Source organism: Amblyomma maculatum, chromosome 2 (genome assembly GCF_055883805.1).
Source record: "Amblyomma maculatum isolate TAMU_Amacu chromosome 2, ASM5588380v1, whole genome shotgun sequence".
Classification (NCBI taxonomy): domain Eukaryota; kingdom Metazoa; phylum Arthropoda; class Arachnida; order Ixodida; family Ixodidae; genus Amblyomma; species Amblyomma maculatum.
Genome location: NC_139345.1, coordinates 98,846,958 through 98,874,639, shown reverse-complemented (window position 1 = coordinate 98,874,639; position 27,682 = coordinate 98,846,958). Strand labels below are relative to the sequence as shown.

The 27,682-nt window shown below is 46.9% G+C and overlaps 1 protein-coding gene across 6 annotated transcripts in view; it reads right to left on the bottom strand.

The window, feature by feature from the left end:
• The window catches only part of Ptpmeg (protein tyrosine phosphatase Meg), a 305,511-nt gene that overhangs the window by 125,747 nt on the left and 152,082 nt on the right, over positions 1 to 27,682 (bottom strand). For 3 of the 6 annotated variants that reach the window (XM_084594813.1, XM_084594814.1, XM_084594815.1), the window contains exons 1-5: positions 19,375 to 19,635; positions 7,293 to 7,449; positions 5,083 to 5,196; positions 728 to 770; positions 78 to 156 (exon numbers count right to left, since the gene is read on the bottom strand). In XM_084594813.1, coding sequence (XP_084450939.1) covers positions 78 to 156; positions 728 to 770; positions 5,083 to 5,196; positions 7,293 to 7,449; positions 19,375 to 19,553 — 572 coding nt within the window. In that variant the 5' untranslated portion in view covers positions 19,554 to 19,635. Of the gene's footprint in view, positions 1 to 77; positions 157 to 727; positions 771 to 5,082; positions 5,197 to 7,292; positions 7,450 to 19,374; positions 19,636 to 27,682 lie in introns of those variants that run through there. The other 3 variants (XM_084594816.1, XM_084594818.1, XM_084594817.1) reach the window with 1 other exon arrangement.

The following is a 27,682-nucleotide window of genomic DNA, read 5'->3' as shown; positions in this document are numbered from 1 at the left end:
TTACGAAAAGTCCTCAAGGAAACACACATAAAAAGAGCCTGTAAGAATTGTTTCAGCTATGTCGTGATGAAACTTACCTTGTCCACTCCTCTTGAAGTTTGCTCGGGTCAGAAACGTAGAATTTGACACGAAAATAAAGCAGGTACGGAGGGCCAACTGAAATGAGAACAAGTCGCCATGAAAATGACACCTGCCCAGGCATCAAGCATGCACTGCCCTTGTGGGACCCCTATCATTCAACACTGACAAATATGATGCCTTGAAGCAGACAAAGATTGTGCATCTCATTTTATGGTGCCAAATCAATATCAGAGATCTAGCCAAATCACCCTGAAATCTATGCTGAAGTTCCCATCAACTTCCCAACAGTTGAGAACATTCTCACATGCGACATTTTCATCGAGTATGCTGCTATAAATCCCCTCTTTGTGCATGCCTTTAACAAGAAGCAACTGTTTTTTTCCTTGTCATAATCACTACTACTAGGTCAGCAACTTTGCTACTATTTATGGCAACATAACGTCATTATTCACCAAGAATGATTCGAATTAGAACATTACTCTAGGGCATCCACTCCTGTAAATCTTATATAATGAATAAACCAACAACTCTGCAAGGTATATTGAGAAAAATTTGTATTAATATCAGCTAATAAAACATTATGATTAAACAATTGCGATAATTTGGTATCAAAAGACACAGTTTCATATTCACAAGTTCAACCTACCTTTCATTTGCTTTTTGATACTTTTTACAGGATCCAGCCACCTCTGAAACATAGTTACATGCCACAAATTAGGCCCTTTTCTTTCTTAAAGGGCAGCTGCATCACTTTTTAAAAAAAATGAGTTCGGAATACAGATATATAGTTTACGACACCCTGAACACGAATACGATGTTAAATTTAGTCATAAGTGACCGCAAACTACTTTTCAATCAGAAAAACGTGCACCAACGCCGTGGAGCGTTTTGAAAGTGGCGCTCTTGCCTCTGATTGGTCAAGCGCGCCGTGACGTCAATGACGGCGTGCCATTGAGTGGTAGCGGCGGTCCAAGCGATTGTACATGCACGCACGTGCTTTTCTGTGGATGTATGCCGCTGAACATGCAACGATCACGCTGCTCAGGGGAATATGATATTGAGCCGTACTTGTTCGAACCAGCGGCGGCTTCGGAACAAGGTGACACTGGCGGCAGCGGCGACATGACGAGCGAGGAGACAGCGCTAACCTTTTCCCGCATGGGAAATTCACGCCGGTACGTACCGCTGCGCTGCACTGCTGTATGCGCCTGTGATCCGCTCTCAATTGAACATATCAGCGTTACTCGTGACCTAAATCTCCTGCCTGACTCGAACGAAGCAGTGTCACGTCAATGAGCTTGATGTGCCGATTGTAAACAAATGAATTCATCCAGACGAGCCGTCGCCCCAGTTTTGTTGCGTGAATTTAGTCATTTATATGTCAGCAAGAGCAAAAGTCATGCTCTCAGCTCCCGCAACCTCGAGTACGTATACATTTTAATCTGGCGGGATTTAGCAAATTAACGCGGGAGCGCGGTATCGACGAGAAGCCAGGCCGCTGCCTCGCTGCGCGCGCGTAATCCCATTTAGAACACCGGTAAAAATACCGAAACGCTAGGACAGCTATCGGCAGTCACGCGCTGCCATGTCGCGAGTTTAGCGCACTTCATTTAGCTGCGCTTAACATCGCGACTTCGACCACAGACATCAAGCTGCCCCGATTTCTTTTCTTAATTGGGATAGTTGTTGAAATGAGTCTGACAGTGGGTAGCTCAAAAGAAAGATGAACACAGAAGGCAGGGGGACAAGACACACACTAGACTTGCGACTGAATTTTACTCCGGAAAGAACGAGTTTATACGCATTTTTTTTATCTTTATCCTGGTGCAACCAAGGAAGATAAAAAATGCATAAATGCATCCTCTTCAGAGTAAAATTCAGTTGCAAGTCTAGCGTGTGTCCTTGTTCCACTGACAGAGATATATAACGCGCCCCAGTCCGACGCGCGCGGCTAGCGCGGTCGTTCGCGTTCTCCCGGTTCAAGTTACGAAGCACGGCGCGCACTTCGTGCACTGGGTGCGGCGTTGGGGTTCCTGGCTATGCATGAGCGCGTGTAGAAGGTATGGCGCTTCTCACATCCCACTAATTACCCACTCCCTCCTCTTAAAAAAAAAAAAAAAAAAGTCCTACTCTCTGGCATTACTTCTCACAGTTTTCCAGCCGCGTCAGCGGGCGCCAATGCTGAATAGTTTTACTTTCACCTGTGCCTTCATCTGCCCGGCCACCCATCTGCCCCACAGAACAAAAAGGTAAACAGAACAGAAGCGCAATATGATGTATTGGGCCTCTTACTTCGAGTTTTCTTCTTTTTACGAAAGCAGCTCTTGGCGGCGGAGAGGTGCTCTTGTGTGCGATGACAGAAGGCACAGCACCGGTTTTCAATCGCGCAGATTTGATCGGTATCCCAAAAGATCGCATCAACGACAAGCTTTGGTGATAGGCACTGTCGCAAAAATGATCTGAGCAGATCACCGACGATTTTGTAGGCGTGAAATCCTTCCTCTTGACCGCGGCAACCCACTGCGCCGATAGCTTGCGCTCCTTTGGGAATTTATGAAACGCGACATCCTCTCGGCCGCCAGTGCTGCGCAGAACCACGGCATGGTCATTCTTTTCGTGAAGAACGGTGCAAGATGCACTTAAAAAACTTGCGGTAACGTTCGCAAGAAGAAAACAAGCGCGAGACAAAAAAAAAAAAAAAAGGTTGCACTGCGTAGCCTGCAAGCGACAGGTGATGCACGGCCTGCTCGGGCAATAGAAGCGGAAGAGAGGTAGACGCCGTCCTTGACGTCACTACCGCCTGTCGTACTCCTGTCGTCTGCTACTGACCTCCCCCCCCTCCAGCGCTGTGCATTGCGGAGAAGCCTGAACGGGGTAGCAACTTTAATCAATGATTACGTCACTATTTCAAAAGATAAAGCCAAAATATTTCGTATACTTAACATACAAATCCTGCAGATTCGACCCTCTGAAGCGCATCAAATTCTAAAACCGGTGCAGCTTCCCTTTAAAGCAGATTACAAGGTGATGATGACTTTGAGAATGATATATACGTGAGAAAACGAATTGCAGTAAGTTATAAATAGCAATACTGCATGATTTATTTCCCCACCTAAACTCTGCCCCCGTATGCATAACATCACATTTAGAGTTCAAGCAAAGTGATTTCGTTTTACATGGTGAACTTCCAATACAATTGGCACTAACTATTGCAACTTGTCAGTTGTAAAAGCAAGCAGCATTAATTACAACCCATGTTGAAGACTAATCAGGAAATCCATGCTCATTTCTAATTTTATTAGCCAAGCTTTTAGCAAAGACGTTCTGTGATTTTTCATTACACTTTTGCTGATATCATGTGAAATCAGTGAGCGCAGCAAAATCTATACATGGCCACAGAGTACCAAGAAAAGAATATTTTAGCAAGAGTTTTCAGGAAAGCCAGTCTTATTTTTCGCCAGCGCTAGCAGCAGAAACGTTATCTTCAGGCTTGTAGTCTAAAGAATCAACAAGTGAGGTTCAAATGGCCATGTTATGGCTTCACCTGGTATTGTGAGCGCCAAACCAAAAGTAGGAGGGACTTCTTGTGATCCATCACTTCCTTATGTTAGTGAGCATCCCTGTCACTTCTCTACGCTTGCTTGTTTTTGTGAGGGCTTCCCTCCTTTTCATCCAGTTTTGCTCAATATTTAGACAGAGCGCTCGTTCACTCTCGTGAGGGGTGCAATCTCAATGGATAATCAAAGCACGGACCAAAAGTCATTTGGAATTTGTGTACGTTGTGTTTTGTCGGTGTTCTGTCTGTATTCCTAAGTGCATGGCTATGAACGGTGCAGTGAAAAACGGGGATGGTGACGTGCGACCAGCAAGAAGCAATACGTGTCGGAAAATGTGCGCAAGCAGCGCACGAAGTAACACAACATAGTCAAGTTGCGTTTGATGATGGCTCTATACAGTCTGCAAATATATAAAACTAGCTCAGCATTTTGTACCTATCTTCCTACCTATTTATAAAGTCAAACCCAGACATATCAAATTCAAAGAGGATCGTGAAATAGTACTGATATATCGATAATTCGATATATAAAACGTGCCTAATGATGAGCTCTTATGTAACCCAGAAGCCTGAATACCACATACCCACGCTAAGGATGTGCATTCTGCAACAATGGGCTGCCCATCGGCATACTGGCAGCGCCCCATTCGCCACGAGAGCACCAACCTGCGGCTCGTCAAAGCTCGTGCTGCTCGTGTCTCACCCCACACAGCATTAGTGCCGTTGCCAGCGGATGGTGCTTTGGGAAATGTCACCATCGGTCATAAGAGGCCTAATTTTTATCCAAGTACACTAAAAAAGCAATAACAACCCAAACAAAACCAGAGCAGTTGACTTCTGCGTCGCTTTAAGCAGCGAAGCAGGTCATATGCGAACCACCGCAAGCCTTCGCGCTCAGCTAGGCTGGCTACACCGCATGACGACTGGAGCACCACGAGCTGGCTTCTCCGCGTAACAATAGTGTTGTGCTGAAAACAAACAAGCCAAGCCGAAGGAAATACCACTTTTAAATGGATGGTTTTACAGCGTTAGCAATGCCAGCAAGTGCTAAAAGACACTCCGCCAATCCTGCGCCATGTGCGCAAAGTTATCGTGGGAGTGCCATTAGGAGAAGCACCCCCTGCAAGGCCACAATGCACAGTTCGATATATTGAATGTTCCGTTAACAGGAGTCTAATAAACTCGAACACTGCTATACTTTGGAATGGGATTTCTACCAGGATATTTAGACAGTTTTATATAAGTGATAATCTGATACGTCCGGGTTAGATTGTAGTAGTTAGCATAAACCTAACACCTGCTTATAAAGAAAAAAGCTCTAAAATTTAGTGCTACAACGCCCTTTTATCAAAGCCAGATTTAGTTGATTTCCTCAATCCACAGCAGGTCTTAATTATTATTTTTTTTGTTGTTGTTGTTAGGACATCAGCCACAGAAGTACTCACCATGCCATCAATGGCTGATGCCTTTTCTGAAAACTGGAGCCCGAAGTAATCTTTCTCCACCAGCTCAGAGTGACGGAAGACGAGGTCGAACAAAACCTGGCCCTTCGATCGTTTCTGCAAAGCACAAGAGCACAATACACACACACATATTATAACTTCTGCGTCTACAGTTACTGCAAGCATGCAGGCATAAAAATCGTTATTTCACAGCAGACCAAGTCATTTAGTTTACCTACTTAAAATTATTTTTTGCTCAAAAGAGCTGAATGTGCATGCCCGCAATATAATGTTTGATCAAGCTTCTCGGCAACTTCAAAGGCAGCCAATGTTAAAGGGCTTGCGCAGAACTACAATTAAATCTTATCAATCCACATAAAACTGCTGGCACCACTAAGTATTTGGTGCACATCATAACACTGTCCTATCCAGGCATCATAAGGGCAAGAGCAGTGGTCCGAATGACGGCTAAATAAAACCAATAGATTGAAAATATTTCCCACAAGCCCATATCGTCACTGAGCAGTGATGAGGTTTGGAGCAAGCCTCACTGAGACGACTGAGGTAGCCCTTGGTTGTTATGTGCTGGAAGTGCGACCGGCAGTTACAGTGATAGTAATTGCTGAAAATAGTACTCTGAAAGAAATAAAAGTCCCTAGTACACCTCCTACAAATATATCTTCAGCACGTTTTTGGGACAGATTTCTCAAGGTCACAGTACTTTCCCTTTAAAATGCCTTGTGTAAAGTTTGAGCAAACGATAGCTTTGCTTTCAAGAAGCTCACATTAAAGTGGACATCATATAAGGTGTTTGATTTAATAGAGATGCAAGTGAAAACTGGCACATTTAAAGGTACACAGATAGCAAATCTATGTTTGAATGTTTTCTTTTTGCAGGTAGTCAGCCAGGTATTAATACACCTGGATCACACTATATGATACCCCCTTAGAACTATTAATAATTTGTAACTGAATTTCGTTTCGATGCAGCATCAGTTTCATCACCCAAATGTTGTCTGTGACGTGTAAGAAGTGTTCAGGTCCCGTGAAGCGCGGAATAAAAAAAAATATGGCTGCTGATAACTAGTTTAGCTTCACTACAAATCTTAACCAGGAGATGGAATAACAACAAACTAAGTATCAGTGCTTTTATAGTGGTTTCTTTCATGCTTCATGTGACCTAATCTTACACGTCATAGCCAGCATTTGGTTTATGAAACCGAAACAGTATAAAGAATAAATTCAATTATAAATTATTTTAGTGGTTTCGGGGGAATACTACAGGCTGATCCATGCATTCTTATGAAGAAGAAAAGATGAAAATAAAATGAGGTATTCTTAAGCCTTTAAAGCACTACAACGGTATTTCAAATCCTCATATTTGTGAAGGCAGCCTAAGATGATTTGGTAACCTAAGATAAGCCTGCTCATCGAAGGTAACCTAGAATAAAGAATGGCACAAAGTACTAGGTTCTATCAAGGCACTAAACCTCAAACACACTTGGATAAACTCACTTGGATGCCTTGTGATAGAGCAAGCAGAGAGATCCAGGGTAAGTTTTTGACATACGCGAGCACACTAGATGACAGTGTGGTCGGTATTGTGTGTCAGGTGCCCACATGAACAAGGTAACCACCACAACTCTTGTTAAATTCCCCAGCACTGATGTAACTGGTATCGGTGTAAACACATGTACCTATCCACATAACAGCCTTTAGGCAAAAGGTCTGAATCACTTGGTGCTGCTTGTAGTGTAAGTGGAACAGTTCCCATCAATCACAGGGAAGGATGAGGGTTATGATGATTGATGACAGATACTGAAACATCCCGAGCATGGCGTTGGCAGGTGGTACCTGACAGCTAAAATGGCCACGTGCTGACTGGACGTAGGGCTGCCTGATGTTATGTTTGGCAGGAGCTGCCAACTCAGGTCTCCCGTTTCATATGGGGGGTTGATATCAGAACCAGGCTGGCAGGAACCTTGTATTCACGTAACCCCTAGACCATGCAGATGCGGACATACAGCTTGGTTGAAGCGGGGCTTTATATGCGGGGTGGTAGCCTATGCTTTAGTATCACACCCTTAAAGGTGGAGCTTAATAGTACTCCATAATTCTTTTCACTTTTTGCGAGTAAAAAATTAAGCTGCACTAGTGAACTGCAACACAAATGTGGAATAATTAAAGAAAGAGAACAGGCACAATGACAGCACCTCAACATCAAAGGTATGCTGGCTATCGTCCAAGAAGAAGACAATGCAGCGGAGGGACTTGACACTCTTTGCGTCGCGGGCTGACTCGGAGGCTTGGACGTGGTAGGTGCCGCTGGAGCTGCCCAAGGCCCTCCTGGACATGGTCCTTCGCCAGCCACTGCACACATAAGAAAAACAGAAGAATTGGCACTGTTACTTTTGCAAAGCAAGAACTGGTAACAAGGAGTCCCACATAAACTAACTAAATTAGACCCATTCTCACTTGCAGAGGAAAAAGGCTGGATAATGTTTTGACGCACAATGGTTAAAAGCAGCAAACAAAAAAAAAGAGGTTGCAGACAAAAATATAAAATGTGCAAAACTTACGGCTAATCAGTGTACAGCCTACTGAAGGATACTAACTATACAAAGGAAGTGTAATGAAATACTGCATCAAAGATCATAAAACAATGCATTAAGCCCAAAATTAAATTTAATCACACTAATTTAGTGCAAAGTAGAGGACAAGAGAATGAAATATGAAAGCAGAAGATGCTCACATAGAGCGTTTTTGTTGCATTAAATCAGATCAATATGAATGTACGTAAAAGTGACCAATATAACATTACTGTAGAGCCTTTTTCTTTTTTTTTTGCTTAAGATAAAGTAATAAAGTACGCTGGTTTAGATGTGACAACTTTTATTCCAAATATGACATGCACTGAGACAGACACATTAGGCTGCACTACATTTCTCCTGCCTTGTCATCAGTGTTGGTTTCTTCCGCAAGGTAGCCCTCACTAATTTCTTTTCCTTCGAGTGCACTATCCTGGCTTTCTTCTTTAGCTTATAATGATGCTGGCAAACGAATGGCGCAAAGCCCGAAACCCTTATCAATACAGTTGGACACGAAGCTCAAAGTATACTTGTTCCGCCGGCAGGACGGCATCTACGAACGCCGCTAAAAAGTTCAAAAAAAAAAACAAAAAAAACAAACAAACAAACAAATCCCCGACCGAATAGAGGCGAAAAACAAGAAGGCGATGGGCGTCCGCGTGCACGTTAAAGATCCCCAGGTGGTCGAAATTACTCCGTAGCCCTCCACTACGGCACCCCTTTCCCTCTTTCAGCTTTCACTCCCACCTTCTTCCCTTCCTTTAAAGTGCGGTTTTCGCGGACACCAAAGAACAAGATTACGCGGGCGAGTTCACGCGAAATTCAAGAGCGAAGAAAAAGCTAAAATTGCGAACTCCGTTCCTCACATATGTGGCCAAGATCACGAGAGATGATCTGGGCTTGCCGATGCAGAGCAGCCATCCGACAGCTGTGGCTGTCGAAGCGAGCATGCTTTGTACTGAGCACACCACACGTATGCACTGTCGACAAAAACTAGATCGGAATCCAACATCGACAAGAAGGAAAGAATGAAGGAGTGAGTGGAAGAAGGAAGAAGGAAAGAGGAGTAGGGTGAGGAAAAAAAAATGGTTACGACGCGTGTAACGCGAATGTTTAGCGTTAATAGGTGTGCTGCGAGAGCAAATGATTTTTCACGCAACATATTAGGTCAGGGTTTACGAACAAGCCCGTCGCCTGAGAGAGGAGGGCTACACCTTAATTATCAAATGGATTCCTGCACACGAAGGAATCACTGGAAACGAAAAGGCACACCAGGCAGCGCGCGCAGCAGCTCTTTCCGCACCTTTGCCTGGATCCACATTCGTTTCCGCTTCGTGGCCCCCTGAGGTCGTTAGCATCCGTCGTCACCTCATATGGATAGGGCGGAGACATGGCATCGAGCAGAACGCTATCGTCGAAGCATACTCCAGCACTTGGCCAACCCTGAGCAACTATATCGCCGCCCCGATAGCTCATTCCGGAGAGTGGAGGCAGTACTCCTTCGCCGAGCCCAAACTGGTCAGCTTCTGTCCCCCGCGAAGCTGCACCTCATAAACCCGCAGGTATACCCTTCTCCTCAGTGCCCGACATGCCCGGCCAGAGGCACGGCCGAACATCTCCTGTGGAGCTGCCCTACTTTTGACGCAGTACGGGAGAGAACACTCAAGTCCCTGGGCGGGCTTCGACCTGCAACCCTGCAGGCATGGGTCGATCCCCCATCGCACATCGGGCTATCAGACGCAACCCGGCTCTGGCGAACTTTTCTTTCTTACTTCAAGGAAGAAGAAGGACCAGGCCATTACTTCGCGGAGCCGACCTCGGGACGACCCTACCTCGAGGAAGAAGTGGACACCGGTCCCTCATATCTATCCCAACCTTCACCCCCACCCCACCCATACCCTCACCCCCACCCCTACATCCATGAAGCAACTTAGTTCTGCCGCAAGGTAAACGCCTACCGTAAGCAGAAATAAAGACGTAATAATAAATAAAAAAAAAAGAGCCGGGCGCCAGGCTGTGCGATGAAAGCACACACATGCTCTTCCGGCAGTGCGTTTCGAACCCAACACTTCCCCAGCAGTCAAGGCAGACGCCCAAACCATTCCGTCTCCAGCTCCATCCAAACAGTCGAATACGCCGCCGACGCCCCAGATATTTTTTTAGTCCTGCAGCCAATTTGACATTTGACCTTTCCGAGGAACTTCACGTGTCCACAGAAACAAGAGTGACAGATACCGCGCCTCTCCTTTCCTGTAAAGCAATTATAGAAACGCCCCGCCGCGGAGGTGCAGTGGTAAGACACCCAACTACTACGCCGGAGTACCCGGGTTCGATCCCGACTGCTGGCGGCTGCGTTTCGATGGAGGCGAAACGAAGAGGTGTCCGTGTGCTGTGCGATGTCAGTGCACGTTAAAGATCCCCAGGTAGTGGAAATTACGCCGGAGACCCCCCCCCCCTTACACCCCCTTCTCTCTTTCAGTTTTCACTCCCACCTTCTTCCCTTCCTTTACGGTGCGGTTCAGGTGTCCACAGAGCAAGTGTGACAGATACTGCAGCTTTCCTTTACTATGAACCAATTACTATTATTATTACTATTATTAGAAAGCTGGTGAACTTTGATGCGTTCAACGTAATGCTGGTTGTGTTCAACAAGGGGCGATGTACCGTGTGCAGCAGCAACACCCAGGCTTTCGCATTTCTCGTGTGATTCGTATCCAACGCCATCGCTAATAAAAGCATTACTTTAAGATCTCATTTGTGAAGCACATGCAATGTGCGATCTGGAAGCGCCCCCTGATTGATTAACACAGCAAAATAATGTTTAACAATTGAGACACAGCAAACAAAATCCTGTCAGAACGCCCTGCTGCTGCACGATATTCCGTGATTAACAGAGTGAAATCATCTGTATCTTTTTTTCCCCTCGAAATGATGCTATTGAGGCTCACGCGTTAGAAAACAAGGCCGCCGATAACCTTAACTATTAAAGAGTCTGCAGTGATATAAAGAGTCTGCAGTGATAGAGAAAAAGGAGAACGCGTACACTTAGCCCAAGCGTAACGCTAATAACACGACCTTTAACGGAACTTTAAATGGCGACAAAAAAATGCAAAGTGCAGCGGACTGAAGGGTGACACCCCGTGTATGACGCACACTGCATGCGCAAAAGGCATTTTGTGAAGAAAAAAAAAAGAAAAAGAGAACCAAAAGGCTTCGTGAAAGAAAATTATGCTGAATTCTCCCGAAACAGTATAACGACCCCGTTAATGCTAACGGGCCCATATATGCACACAAGAAGGACACAAAACTCCCAGGCGGTAAATGAGGTTCATGCGGCCTATACGCGCGCGCGTGAGCACTACTTATATCTACACCGTGTTAAAAACGGATTGATTTTATAGGAAGGGAAAGGCGCGGTAACTCACTTGTTTTCTGCGGTCACCTCAACCGCACCGTAAGGAAGGGAGGAAGGTGGGAGTGAAAGTGGAAAGAGAGAAAGAGGAGCCGTAGTGGAGGGCTACGGAGTAATTCCGACCACCTGGGGATCTTTAACGTGCGCTGACATCGCACAGCACACGGACGCCACTTCGTTTCGCCTCCATCGAAACGCAGCCTGATTATGCTATACCAACAGATGCAACTAATGATGTCATGAACGCTGAGACAATCGCCCCATGCTGTGTATGTGCCATAGTTTTTTGAAGCCAACCTGCTAATCATTTGGGCGATATAATACCATACGCAATCTCGGGGCCGAGTGGAATTTTCAAAGCTAATTGGAATATGATGGGAATGTATCCAATTGGGAGATGATTTTCCATTGGAGTCATGAGCACCATTTGGAAAATGCGATTGAAATTTTACACCCAATTGGAACCATTTGGTTAATCCAATTGGACTAACCCATTGGAGAGCGATGTCCAATTGAGTCCAACTGGGTCCCATAAAATGTCCAATTGGGTCCAGTTGGAACCAAATGGAACCCTTCGCAGATCCCAATGGTCTTTTTTTTTCTTTTTTTTTTTTACTGGGTACCGTTGGCGCAAATAAACGAGAGACATAGCCTTGTAGTCAGAAGTGTTTCATATTTTACTTTCCTTCTCTCTTCCCTAGCAATCATTTTATACACTATACACTTCAAAGCCAAACATCTCTGCCCCCCAATTCTTGGTCGATCTCCCTGTGTGGGTATGTGCCATCAATTTAGTGGAGAACAACAAGAGCTTCGGAAGAACAGCTGGCCTAAGCATGCAGAGTGACGCCTGTGCAACGTCAGAGGGCACATTCCCCTGGCATGAAATTATCTCTATTCAATAAAGTTTTTCACTCATTCACTTACATTCATTATTACAGCGTCAAGACGGACGGGACAAGAAGAGGACACAACAGCGCTGTTGTGTCCTCTTCTTGTCCCGTCCGTCTTTGCGCTGTAATAATGAATGCACGTAACCAACTCGCCCAAAATGTTGTATCATTCACTTACTCACTGTCTCGTTTAGCGTCCGAAAATTGCTAAAACGCTCGGCACTCTTCGATCATCTTCAGATCATCGCATATGTATCATCCAGTTGTTTTAACTGTAGCCCGATCATGAGCAATATGAGTTATAACAAAGTTTGAGCATTCATTTATTGATTACTCAATAATTTTGTTTGGCAAGAACTGATTATTCATTTTTTTAAAGAGGTTTTCTTTGGATGCATAATATCCGTAGGTCGTCATCATATTTAATAGAGAAATGCCGAGAATGTTCACAATTTTGTGCAAAAAGATTGTTCTTGCTCATATTGCTCATGACTGTACATATACCGAGGCCCAGTAAGTGAACGCAATCTTAAACTACATTGTTGTGTAACAAAACTTTTCAGCTTCACGTTCCCCATGTGACAGCACTGCTCTAGTGGCGCCCAGGCGGATAGTCAAGCACTGTTGTTTTTGTTATATCTTTCTTTCCAACGCGGAAAAAGCTCGCCTTAAGCACGAATAAAAATTTAAATATAAGAGGACTTTTTTTTTTTTATTTCGAGGCTCTACAATTTGGAACCGGTACTTCTGCCTAAAAGGCAACAGCTGAAAAATTTAATCTTTGAATATATTTAAATCAATCTATCGAACAAAATAGAAAAACAATCTCACTCACCATAAAACAGTGGTGAACAATATGGCTGACGATATAGTCGCATACTCTGTGCCGCGGTATACATTGGCTAAAAATAGCTGGAGCACCTTATTTCTGTACACCTAACCAGATACGGCGGTGGTTCACAGTTACTACGCTTAATTATGGAGTTAGGCGAGCTGGGTTCGATCCCGACCGTGTCTAAACGGAATCGAAGCGTAAGCCACCCGCGTGTGATGTCAGTGCACGTTAAAGAACACCAGGAGATCGAAATCACCCGGAGCACTCCATTGCGGCGTCTCTCAAAGGCTGAGTCGCTTAAGTACATTCGATCCCCATAAAACGAAGAATTTCGCGGCAGCAATCACACCAAATTTTTCGCACGTAATACGCACCTGTGTGCATATCCCTTAACAGTTTTCAAGTTAAAAAATCTGCTAACGTTAAGAAATCAAATGTGTGCGCGTGTTTACACATGCTAATTTCATCTCCCTTCGCAGCTTTCTGGCCTATAATGACGTCACGGTATACCTGCGTCGTACCATAACGGCAGCTCCTAGGGAGACGGAACTATTAATGTATAGACCACTAATCCACCCACTAGTTGAATACGCTCCCCTGTCTGGAACCCGCATAAACTATGTGCAATTAACTAAGTCGATGCAGTCCAGAAGAAAGCCATTCGTTTCAGCCACAGGTTCGACAACGATTTTTCAACCTCCGCAGCGCTTTCATCACTAGGCTTGCAATCGCTCTCGGCTCGCCGAAGGATTGATCTTTAAAATTTGTGTATTCCCTTATTATCTCCTTTTGTCGAACCTCTTCAAATCAACACCTCGTTGTTGTGACTAAAGGAAGAAGGAAAAGAAAATGCAAGGGGGCCTGCTACTGGCTTTGTAGCCGAGCCACCTCCGCTGCCTTGTGCGGAAAGAAGATAGAGAAGAAAGAAACAGAAACCACCACGGCCTAAACATAACGCCTTATTTTGCCCGCAGGTATGGAGGCAAAACGAAGTGGCGTCCGTGTGCTGTGCGATGTCAGCGTGTTGTTGTGGCTGTAGGAACAAGGAAAAGAAAATGCACAGGCCTGCTACTGGCTCTGTTGAGCCACCTCCGCTGCCTCGTGCGGACGGATACCCCGCCGGGGTGGCGCAGTGGTTACGGCGCTCGACTACTGTTCCCAAGAATGCGGGATTGAATCCCGGCCTCGAGGACCGCTTTTCAATGTAGGCGAAAAGCAAGGCGCCCGTGTACTGTACGATGTCAGTGCACGTTAAAAAACCCCAGGTGGTCGAAATTTCCGGAGTCCTCCACTACGGCGTTAAACCCAACCCAACCGAGAAAGTAGAGACGAAACAAAAAAGATGAGGGAGAGAAAGACGGGCGCCGCAACAGCCGTCGTCCACCACCTAAGTTGTGGCTGGTGCAATGACGGCCTACAACAGATAAAATTCGGTGGCTGGCTAGCCGCCGCCGCAAGCGGCGTTGACCTACCGTCCCAGCCCGAACCGTGCCGTAAGGGAAGGGAGAAGGTGGCAGTGACAGTGGAAAGAAAGATAGGGGAGCTGTAGTGGAGAGCCATGGAGCAATTTCGACCACCTGGGGATCTTTTGCCCCGTAGGGCCAGGAACAGCCACCACTCATCTGCGATGTCAGCGCACGTTAAAGTCCCCAGGTGGTCGAAATTACTCCGCAGCCCTCCCCAACGGCATCCCTCTCTCTCTGTTTCCGCTTTCACTCCCACCTTCCTCCCTTCCCTTACGGTGCGGTTCAGGGCCCGTATTCCGAGTTTGCGTCGTTATCGAAAGTGTCGCTATCTCCCCGACCTCGAGTCATCTGATTGGTGGAAACGCCGGAACATGATGTTGCCACCTCTTCTGGTTCCGTGCTGGCAACACCCGGTTCCGGCGTTTCGACCAATCAGATGACTCGAGGTCACGTGAGTTAGCGACACATCGATAACGACGCAAACCTGTTGCGCAAACTCGGAATACGGGCCCAGGTGTCCACAGATACTGCGCCTTTCCTCTCCTGCGAAACAATTATTATTATTTTTTTTTAATACAGTTTCTTTCCACGTGCAATTGAAAGATGGATTTCATTGCCTGGTCATACTCGGTATCTTCTTTTAGACTTGTTTTTAGCCGCTAGTGAATAGTCTTGCCTTGTTTGCATTTGGCCGTTTCGCTCTTATTGGCTCTGCTACTTACCACTGTTCTGCTATTTGTTTGTTTTTACGCCCATTCCTGCAATAGCCCAATAGGGCTGCCGCGTGTATAAACAAATAAAAAATAATGCGCACTCATCCTGACCCTTGACGGGTGCACGTGGTATACTGTCATGAGAACGCGCTGACAAGTCCCGCTCCACGAGACGCACAACCTCGCGATACGCTGTTTGTCCGGCTATAGTATTAGTAGCAAAAACATATTTTAACAGAGGAGTTCGGGGCGCGCAGGCCCCTGGGCCCCCGCGCGGCCCCACTACACTTGCTACGGAAGCACGCGAAATTACAGGAAAGCTGCTGCATCTGCTGGGCGTTCCACGAGTGGCCATGCCTATGTGATCCCTGGTACCTTGGAAGTGATCCCCAAACTTATTAAGATAAGGCGTGGTTTAGATTAAAGTTATAACAAGAATATCGTTAATCTTAATTTCATTTAACTAAAGAAAAACAACTCCTGCGGTCGAAGCTCATTACTTAACCAAGAATCCACGACTAGGATAAATTTCCATTCATTCTCGCCATAATCGCTTCTCTCATGGCGCGGTTCAGGAGTCTGTCGAGCGAAAGGCGATTACTGCGCCTTCTTACCTTCCCCACAACGCGCTCACATTTTGGGTTACAATCCCCGAGCTCCCAGTAGGCAATCGTGCGATATCAGCGATGAGGCGTGGGCCCACATCCACGTGGACCCCATCCCGAAAAACATGCACCCCGAGTACAACCAAGAACGGCGGCAGGCGCGGGCCAAAGTCCTCGTCGAGCAACACGCCCAGGACCCGCACGCCCGGTTCGTGGACGCTGCGGAATACAAGCGAGAAGGATTCGTGGCAGTGGCCGTTGCGGCGGCTACCGGCATCAAAACAACGGCAGCGAGCGTGCGGTGCACGGACGCCACAGACGCCGAGGAGGTTGCCATCGCTCCGGCGATCTCGGAGGCCGAGTGTCGCACCGTGCTCAGCGACTCGAGGAACGCTGTGCGCAACTTTGCCAAGGGGCGAGTGTGCGCGCCGGCGGCCGCCATCATCAGTAAGCTCCAGCTTCAAGACCGCGGCAACACTATATCCGCATCAAGTGGTTCCCGGCGCACGCGGGAGATTCTGCATCCTCACCGAATCACAACGAGACGGCCCATTCGGCGGCGCGAGCGCTTACCTTCCGCGCCCCCGAGAAGGACCGTTCCGAATGGTGGTTCGAAACAAAAGACCGAATGACCAGTTACGAGGAAGTGACAAAAATTTTACCGCCTAGCTCGACGGACAATGCCGCCGCCTCACCCGGCACTTAGTCGGGAGGAGGCGGTCATCCTAAGGCAAATGCAAACCGGGTCACTCCTAGCCCCGGCAATGCTACACGTCCTCCACCCAGACATCTATCTACACGAGTGATATGTGCAGTGTATGTCAAGTGGGTCCGGCGGACCAATGGCACATCATGTGGGACTGTGCCAGGTTCCCGACCGAAGCTGCATCAAGGACATACCCGCCGGAACTTCAAAGTGCTGTGCAGAATACAGACAAGGACATGCAACTATGGGCCGTCCAGCAGGCCCGGGGTGCGCTCGAAAAGCACAAGCCTCACACCCACCACAAACGGGTCAAATGAGGTAGTGCAGAGTAGGGCTTAACCCCGGGTAGACGCTTGGCCAGCGTCACGACGCTTTAACCCGTCGTTTGCCGGCTCCCTAATAATAAAGTTATACATAGCCATAATCTGGACCCCAGCACACGCCGGTCTCGCCGGCAACGAGGCTGCCCACATGCTCGCCCGCTCCTCGCTACCTCGGGGTGCTGCGGACGCCTCCACAACATCTAAAACCAAAGAATGTATAGGTACCTTTAGGGATGTAACGGACAACTTGAAGAAAGACCGGAGGATATATCCGCCACCGGTTAGATCCCTGAGTAAAAAGGAATAGTATGACTGGAGAAGACTCCAAGCTCGAAATTTCTTTTCGCCCCTGTGGAGGAGTTGGACGGGTGCCAGAGGGCGGAAGAGGGACGGTGCAGAAACCGAAATTTGTAAATTTTGCGGCCACGTGGCAACATTAGATCATATAATATGGAGATGCGTTCGTGCCCCAGGGCGCAACGCGATTAAAACTAGCGATGAATGGGAGACCACGCTAAGAAGCTCCGACGAAAAAACACAGCGATTCGCCGTCCGCCTGGCGGCCGAGGCTGAAGACCTCTTCTCCTAGACGAGGCCGGGTGTCCTCTGGTCGCGGTGTGACAGACTGCCTCCCCGGACGCCTGCGTGCGGACTCGTAGGTGGCTGCTGCACCATATTCGGCGGAAATAAATGTTCTTCCTCCTCCTCCTATACATAGACATAGACAAGAAGACGCAACTACATTTAAAAGCAAAACAGCCACGAGAACAGCCTCAATTTAAAGAGCAAAGCAGCGTTTTTTTTTTTTTTTTTTTTTTACCTCTCGAATAGAGCATGCTTTATTAACCGAAAACCCATGCAGCTGTAGACAATGAGAGTTCCCCCGAAATCCCCCTCCCCCTTTTTTTCATACAAAACGCGCGGAATTTCCCCGAGGCATCAGGTTACTCAGCCGTGTCCTAAAAAATCTCGCCTTAAATATTTTTCTCAACCAATAAAAAAATAAAACAACTAATAATTCTTCGGCGCAGATGCAGCCCACCCGATTAGAACTCTCGTGGGCGATATAGACACAGATGCGATGATTTATGGCTTCTAAAGTGAGCTCGTAAAAAGAAAGAAAATAAGAAGGAGTTCTCGACGTAGTATTATAGAGTAGGTGACGATAAAACCCGAGGCTGGCGACAAGAAAGGAGCTGCACCGCGAAGGGAGAAAAAAAAAAGCGCAAACAAAACCGAGGCAATTTAATGCGATGTCAGGGCACTGTGTGTCTGCAGAAGGGCGTATGAGCGACAGTCGTCCCTATGACGCAGCCTCGCAGCTGCTGCCGCGGTATGCGTGTGACGTCAGTGAGTGGATGCAAGACGTGTGCAACAGACGGCGGGGGAGACGGGCAGAGGGAAAACGTTTAAGCTCAATATAGACAAGATCTCACATTACACCCGAGTCGAGGGTAACATTGAGTCGTGGTGCGTTTGTGAATACGGGCATAAAGAGTCCTTCATTAGTAGTCGGCCTGTATCGAATAATTTGCACGTCATGTCTAATAGGTTCCTGCTCACATAAAGTTGCACCTTTCGACTTTTTTTTTTTTCCCGCGAACGTTATTTTCTGCATGTAAATTAAAGGCTTTCTTTTTTTCGGCGATGTAATGCCACACCCTGACGACCGAAAGCCAACAGTATATGGCTGCAAGTCAGCGACAACAGTCAATTTACCACTATAGGTGACGTATATATCCGATGGTCGTATACACCGAAGTGTGCTAGTGAAGGCAAGTGCATTCGAGAGTGAAAAAGGATATAACGAGGGGTAAATAAAGTTGACATAAAACAAAAATGAAAGTTCGCGCTTACTTTTTAAAAAATCGGTTCTGATTCTGTTATTAGGCGGGGGCGAGGCATCATTATGGCCAGCGTGCTGAAGGCAGCTACAGATGTGCCACTGAGCCGTCGCGGAATAGAGAACGTGACATTTTTTCGTGGCCTATGCATGAGGACGCATTACGCTCGACCAAGTTAATTCCCGTAGCGCGCAATGACAAAGAAGAAACAGCGTTTGTACATCAGACGGCTCCCGATTTGTAGAGACGTGTAAGTAACGGAATGAAACAAAACACACGGCGTGCTAATCCAATGGTACCACCATCTCATTAGGCCAATTGCTCGCGCACACCGTTGATCCTCCTTTTTGACTGAGCGTAACTTCGACTCTGCTCAACAGGCAACTAGTTGCAGCTCGAAAAAGTACTGACAACCTTCGGTTAAAACCGAATTTTAAAAATTGAATTTGGCGTATTTTCATTTTTAGTTTTCGTGGCTTCATTCAAGTGAAAAGAAAAACTCCTAGTTATAAACCACTGTAGTTCACTTTACTGTAAACTACGACTTCGTCGCTCGCAAAAATTTCCGCAACCATCGGCTACAAATGGAAGCTAGAAAAAGCAAAAAAAATAAATAAATAAATAAAATGCAAAATACAGGTGTCGCCACCACCGGCCGATTTCGCAAGCAAACTGGGGCTACATCGCCGGACTTTATAACCGCGCATCCCGGAGGCTACGCTACATGTTCACTCCTCAAAAACGGTGATCACGGAGTCTATTTTGGTACGGACAGGAAAGCGTCAGAGGATTGATCATTACTAAGCGCGCGCGCGCACGCACGCACGCACGCACGCACGCACGCACCAGGGTCACAACATACGCCCAATGCCCAGCGAAGAGAACAAATGGACTTTTTTTTTTTACTCACACAGCACGCCGACAGAATTTGCACACGCCCGTCAGGCTAGGCTCGTGCGTGCCGCCGTAGCGACATTTCTTCACGGAGCCGGCCAGCAGTCCCCACGGGGGCAGCACAAGACCCGCGGCGGCACCGCGCTTAGCGGTCACTTTGCAAGGCGACGGCACTTCGACGAGGCAGCTGTTCATGGTGCCGCTCCGAGTCCTCACTTTCGGTCCGCGAAAAGGAAAAAGCTGTGTCGGGAAAGAGACCGGCAGCAAGAAAAAGCCGGGTTCGACTTCGAATGCGCCTTTTATGCGGTTACCACCGGCTGTGCGCGAGAGAGCGCTGTGGAAGGCATTGCAATCGACCCCCCCCCCCCCCCCCCCCCCCCCCCCCCTTGCGACACGCGGGGGTTGATAATGATGAATGCCAAGACCGTGGGCTGACATTCAGCGTTACAACGCCCAGGAAAGGGCGCGGCGTCTGTGGCACGCGCCGTGGAACCTCTCTCTTCTTACTCTCTCCGCCTCTTTCTCTCAATCCCTCTACTGTCAGCGATTTCACAGCCGGGCGAATAATCGCTCAACGCTGTCGACATCAGCTGGAAGGGACAAGTGGAATACACATGTGCGGTCGGAAGGCGGCGGACAAAAGTCGCGCGCCCTATACCCGCGATGCGGGAAAAGAAGGGGAAAGTGCAACGGGAAACACATGCGATTGGAGAAAAGACGGCGGATTACAAAGAAAGAAAGGAAAATGAACTGAAATGCGAAAAATGCGGGTCACTCAGTGCTTTCTAGAATGCTAGAAAGAGAGGTAAAACGACTGAAGAACGGCACTTCCCCGCGGGAATCGGGGAGAAGGTCAGAGGTGCGCGCGCAAAAAGCTAGTCAGGCATTCGCACCAGCCTGCTCAGAAAAACGCCGGTTCTTGCACGGACGCACACAATGCAGGCAGCAAAGTCAGCCTAGGCTGCCGCGCGGACAGAGACAGAAGAGGGGTTTCAGCAGCGCAGAGCAGTGTCGACACTAGAAGCCGCCTCAATTTTCCCGCTGACGCAGACCCCTGCTTGAAAATTCTGAATTACTGATTTCAGCAAGGGGGAGAAACGGCTCGAGAAACACCTTCGCGTTTCTCCCACGATGGCTAAGAAAAGCTGCGGCGAAAATATCGCAAGAAGTTCGGGAAGGGATAACCAGTGCAGCAGCGGGACCCTTTGCTGTTCGCTCCCTTTTCACCATTTTTAGTTTTCACTTCTCCGGAGTCTATACTACATATAAACACACACGCGACTTGGCGCACTTCGCCCGGTTGCATTTGGCAGAACGCACTTGACCCAGTCGATGCAGTATCACGAATACCGCGGCCAAGCACCACCCCTACGAAGACAACTGTACGTCCTAAATATGACTCTCGGATCGCCGCTCCACCGGTGCAGCCTTTACAGTTGTCGTAATCAAGACCCCCGACTTCTCGTACGGCGTCAGCGCGAAACAGTGACAGCAGAAGAGCACCCTCTCCCTTACTTTGCCATGCTTGCCATGTGGCATAGAATGAAGCTGTCTTTTAACTTAAAGGAAGTCATGCAGTAAAAAAGAAAAAAAAAAAAAACGGAGCAAGCTTCGGCTCTTAATATTGTCTATTAGCCACAGTTGTAAATGTTCCTCCTTTGTAGCCGACAGTCCGACTTCTTGTAGTCGTGTTATTCTTGACGGCTGCATTCCTGGGCATGTCCATAAAAGGTAGGGAAGATCCACCTCGACAGCTGGGCTTGAACTCTTAGGGCATGTGCTCTGTACATGCATCCTCTTCAGAGCCCCATTGGCACGTCACCGACGAAGAAAGGGCCGCCCCAGCCCTAATCCTTGTAAGGGACACCTCCTCCATTCTCGTTAAGTTTTGAGGGAGGGGGGTAAGTGCACGGGGAAATAAGGGCACGTGAGGATCCAATGGGAGGCTTATGAGGCACTTGTGTTAGGGGCTTGGTGTGTAAGCGTATCTGTGTTTTTATGATCTATGTTATTACCATCTTCTTGTATCCAATGTACCTGAACGCGTTTTGTTGTTTTCTTATTTAGAGCATGTATCTCCTGGGTAACGCTTAGTGCTTTTGTAACCGCTAGAGAGTCGGTGTAAATGAGAGCTTCGATTATAGACGGTATGACATTTATAGCCTCCATCGCATCGCGGATAGCATACAGATCAATTACAAGTGAGTCCGGGTGGTCCGTTACGTACTCCCTATGTATGAATAACACTGCATGTGTGGGGCTGGTAGTTGCCGTTCTTCCACCACATTGAATCACTGATGCGTCTGTATATATGCTATACATATTCCGGGACTTATGTCAACCACTGGACGTGACTGTGCTTTACGATGGAGCTAAGTAGTTAGTCGTACTTTATTTTACTTTACATACATACATACATACATACATACATACATACATACATACATACATACATACATACATACATACATACATACATACATACATACATACATACATACATACATACATACATACATACATACATACATACATACATACATACATACATACATACATACATACATACATACATACATACATACATACATACATACATACATACATACATACATACATACATACATACATAACTTAATTACTTTATTTTAAATATCCCACTACAAACCCCAACTGGATTAATGCAACTCCCACAGCATCGATCAAAATCCGCCAATAAGCACGCCTACGTCATTCCACCGGTGTTATTACTTTCTTGAAGATTTACTATGGGGGCAAGTGGATGTAAATGAAGTGGTCACAGAGGCGGTCGCGAAAAGTGAAAGCGTTGCGGTTGGGTCTTGTATCCGGTCGTGCGCATCGTCTCGTACAACGACACCACAAGGCCTTGCACTAATGCGGAGAGAGAAAACCTGAGGGGGTTTAAGCGCGGCTTGAGCCTAGTGATACGAGGTTCAATTAATCAGGCAGCACAAATCACTGGCCCAATATCGTGACTGAGTTGGCCAGCATATATTGGCCAGCATATATAGTACCGGCATACTGCCAACGGATTCCAACATTGGGCCGATGGTTCCTGCTACCTATAAACATTGGGCCGATGGTTCCTGCTACCTATAGGTAGGAGGACGCCCAAGCTTCGCCTTGAGAGGAGACGCGATAGCTCCCGAGAAGCAAAACAACTAGACGTAACCAGGGTTACCGCAGCTCTCGCTACGTATAACCTGACATAGCTAAGCTAAGCCATTGCTATTTTTTTAACCTAGGTTTTGGGGAAAGGAAGACGCAGAATACTTTTGGGTAGATTAAACAGGTCAAGGTCACACCGCCTTTTTGAACGTCAAGCGGCCGGATAGATTGACCTTGGCTGATAAGTGGCGCAGTGAATCTCTCGCTTGTTTTTTCGAACTCCACCACTAACTATGCTATGCATCGCATTCGAAACAGTAAGATAAGAATCGTTGATCACACTTTAGGCTGCGACCATACTAAGCACAATCACAAAGGGTCGTCGAACAAATGCTCTTTGGACCGCGGAAAAGATCAAAGCTGCAGCAAACGCATGCGGAACGCTTCTCAGAATTCCTGTTGCTAAGCGCGCTCTCTGCGAGGCGAAATGAACGACCTCGACCGCTCGACGGAGAAGTGAACGACTCGCTCATTTCCACTCGATTCCTGTCAACGAACGCTAACCGCCTTGCAAGCTTCATTGAATGAATTTCAGTTCGTGGAATCGAAGCGTGAAACTCACGCGAAGTGCAACTGCCGTGCTTTCGGAGCGTATGCAGGCGGCGGACCTATGACGACAAAAAAGCTCGCACCGTAATGGGCCAATGAGACCGCTTCACAACGGCGCTTACCAATTTTTAACTGACCCCATAAAATAAAGTGGCGCAGATTAACCTGCCTCGTCGCTTCGTCGCACAGACACCTTGACGCCCGGCCGGCTACTGAATTGAAGTGCCCGGGTTCGAACTCGACCGCTGGCGGCTGCATTTCGATGGAGGCGAAAACGGTCCGTGTGATGTGCGATGTCAGTGCACGATCTCAAGGCGGTCGACACTTCAACGTAGCCCTCCCCTACAGCGTCCTTTCTCTCCTTCCGCTTTCACTGCCACCTTCCTCCCTTCCCTTACGGTGCGGTTCAAGTATCTACGGAGAAGTATGACCGATACTGCGCCGTTCTTTCCTATAAATCAATTTACTTTTATTTTACTTTATTTAAACGGATTAACCCACTTCACGAAAATATGGAATAAGCTTTTGGGAAATTTCCGCCAATGGGGTTTAGTACATGCTGAAGAACGACTAATCGATTATTTTGGCACGAAATTGTAACATGAAATTGTAACACGAAATTGTGACATTATCGCAAAAGCTTCTAGAAAGTTGACGCCATCCGCGTGAATCGTGGCGTAACGGCTTCGGTAAATTTCCAGTGCCCGCTTGAAAGTGACACTGCATTTCCTCCTCGATACCACTGTATGAAAGATCAGCGAATGGCAGCGGTTACTGCGTCAAATCAGCCAGGGCCTCCCGCTCAGGCCTGTCACGGAGTCTTGCGACCTAGAAACTTTTGCAGCAAAGTGCGCCCAGTCATATTTTTTTTTTTTTTTCAAGCCAACATTGCAACTATTCTTGGAAAATGCCAATGAAAGGTATCTTGACCTTGCCGTAACGCTCTCATCATAAAATTTCTTTTAGTACGACATACAGGTTTAACGTCCCAGAGCGACTCGGACTGATCGAGAGACAGACGCCGTAGTCGAGGGTTCCGGAAATTTCGACCGCCATATGGTTCTTTAACGCATACTGACATCGCAGCAGAGTATACGCATCCTATCCTCGACAAAGGCCATCGCCACTTCAGACAATGCTATACTGTGCCGGAGTACTCGGGTTCGATCCCGACCGCTGGCGGTTGCGTTTCGACAGAGGCGAAATAGAGTGACGTCCGGGTGCTATGCGATGTCACTGCACGTTAAAGAACCTCAGGGGGTCAAAATTTCCGGAGCCCTCCACTACGGCGTCTCTTAATAGCCCGACTCGCTTTGGGATGTTAAACTCTACAAGCCAGACAATGCTACTCATGCCGCTCGCCTCTATACACATGACATTAGCGGATCTCGATAGGCGACTTTTTGCAGTTTCGTATCAGACTGTGATGCAATATTATCGATCGTGAAGTATTCCGTGCAGTGTCCCTTCTCTCTGCACATATATGCTACTAAAGTTGAAACATAGATCGCTATAGGGATTCGAACCGACAACATATGCGTCTCAATTGCATGCCTTCCTTTAGTTTCATATCAGAACTGGGATGCAATCGTTTGTCGTATACCTTTAAAGGTGGAGCCATACGACTTCTCTATGCATACGCCAGCTAGCCAAGTAAGAGACCGCTCGCGAAAGGAAATCGAACCAACGGCATTCGAATTACCTTCCAATTGTATGCCTTGAAACCAAAGTCTACGCAATTGCGGCTCCCAGACGAATACGCAAACCCAGAATACATATATTATGTTGAGGCATGAAAAGGAAAGAAAAATAAAGAGCCTCTGCCCGTGCCACTGCACCCAGAATACAATGCAATACTAACAGAATGAACTCTAATACACGTCGAAAACATTTCACGTTTGGGAATTTATTGATTTCCCATTCATACGCGTAGGCAGTCTTAAGTGTGTCTACCAAACTCTCTCTCTCTCTCTCTCTCTCTCTCTCTCTCTCTCTCTCTCTCTCTCTCTCTCTCTCTCTCTCTCTCTCTCTCTCTCTCTCTCTCTCTCTCTCTCTCTCTCTCTCTCTCTCTCAGGCGTCCAAACCGTGCACGTCTTCATGCACTTGCTGCTCGCGCTCTTTCCCGCGTATTGGTGCTTTCTTGTCACGTGGCAGCGCGTCTCTTTTCGCGTGCTCCAGTGCCTCATTGCGTCGCTGTTGTCCCTGGAGAATTCCCTTACAAGATTCAGGTCACCCTGAAAAGGTAATCCATAGACGAAGAACCGCCCGCAGCCCGATCGAATGCTCGGCCTCTGACAGTATTGCTAATTCTTAAAGGTCACCGCGAGGGGACACGATGAGGCTTGCCGAAGTCGTCGACTAGTATTCACCCTTGGAGCTACAGCAGGACACGAGTGCGGCGACGACCAGCTACAGCTCCGAAACACGAGTCGTGACGACGCAACGGAGATCACAACGAAGCGATCGGTTCGCTCACAGCTGCAGTCATAGACAGGTCTTTGGAAATCGCTTCGTTGTCACGCGCAGCGCTGCAGCTGATTCAGCGTGAAAAAGAAAACAAAAATGCAGCTGCTAGCGCCGAGCTGCAGTTACGAAAGCAAGCGTTCGGAGAAAATGGAAGACATATAGCTAAGAAACAATAAGCGAGTAAAAGCGGAGGTGATTCTGGTTGCCCGTCTGACACCGAGAGGGAAAAGAAATGGTTAATGGTGTTTACGCGGGCTTAAGCAAAGCCTTGCCATGCTCGAGACCAGGATAAAGCGACGAAGACAGGGGAACCACACGGTGGGAAGAGTTTACTGTATACAATAAAGCATGCATCATGAAGCGACGCTGAGTCACATCACGCTGAAGACTCGGCAGCAGAATTTGCGAAAGTCTCGTGTGAAGCAATTCGCAGTCAGGCAGCGTGTGCCACAACATCTGTCAAACACCTTCACTAGCGGTGCTCACAAATACCTGCCTCTAGTAAGTTCTGCTCCATCTTTTAAACATATAGTTACCAATCAGAACAACACTCAGATTTGTAATATCCTCGAGGCGTGGTAGGGGGAATAGGGAATAACTGGCAGGCTTACTTTTTCAAATTTAAAGTAATTCAAATTGCTTCAAGTTTGACGCTTCTCTTATTTTTACGTTGAGTATCATAACTCTAGGTACTTTATATAACAAATCATCCAACCTTGTGTTTTTTCGCGCATCGCAGCTATAGTTGCTAGTTGCTTAGCGCCATAAAACCCCATATAATAACTAACTTCAAACTTGACGGCATATTAAGTTCATCAGTTTTGCAAAAGACTGACGAGCAAAACTCCGTCCGGCCAGTTTATATTTGTATTGATTCTGCTTGCCACATCGAACAGGTTTTCTACAAGCGACTTCCGGAATGCAATCTCTTCCAGAATAAAATTTGCCATCTTATCCCTTTGTTCGACGGCACGAAGCACGGAAACTCCAACGAGTACGGTTGAAGAAAAAACAAAACAAAACTTGAAAGTATTGTCGATGCTTTGAGCCTGTCATCATACAGCGCCGGACGCGGCAGCTGGTAACACATAAAAAACAATGAGGTTTTAACTCGACTAAACCTAGTTACGCAGAGCGAAGAGCTCTGTAGGCTGCGGCATCCGCCATCGCTTTCTACCGTCGCCATGGTGAGTCATGGTGAAACTGGAGAAGAAACTATATACCTTATTAGGATGGATGGATGGATGGATGGAATATAGGAACGTTCCCTTTGAAACGGGGTGGTAGCAGTATATAGCTATCATGCTCATTTTTCTCCCTACATCTTAATTATTGTTTTAGATTGGTTAACTATACCATCATTCAATTTATTAAATTTTTGTTTCTACATTACTAACATTATGTCACTTCTCTGCTTTTAAACCACCAATCTTCCAGTCGTTTTTTGCTAGCTTCCACCGCCGGTGTATTCACCCGGAAACTGGCATCTATAAACCCCAGAGCTTCAGGAACAGTGACTGTGCCTGCATCAACTTCCGGATGGATACCATTACATTCGAGTATAATATGGTCAATTGTTTCACTGGAGTTACCACATACAGCACATGCATCATCTTCATTGTTAAATTTCTTTTTGTAGCTGCGTGTTCTAAGGAACCCTGATCTAGCTTCAAGGGTGCCTAGGGTGTCTCTATACCATACATGGCAAAATTACGTTTGAAAGGGAATTAAATTACATTATTCATTAATGCTCACAAAAAGTAATGAAATTACATTACAATTACTTTTACTGGGTAATTCAATTACTTTTAAATTACTTTCTAGTTTCCATCCATGCAAAAACTAAGTAAAGTTTGTAAACAAAATAACAACTTGTTCTCTAGACGCGAAGCGCACACATTCTTTCGTCTTCCCGCCAAATTTCGTCCCAGAGAGCCACGGACCCTTCCACATATCTCCACCAACCCCAACCCTCCCTCGCCCCGTGGTGACGAGTGTAACCAAGCACCACTGTGCCCTAGCCGACGCAACAGTGAGGGCCACTGCACCGCGCTCCCAACTAGTTTTCAACTCCAGCCTTCTTGAACCATCTCTCCCTTCGGCATTCCCTTGACGGTTTG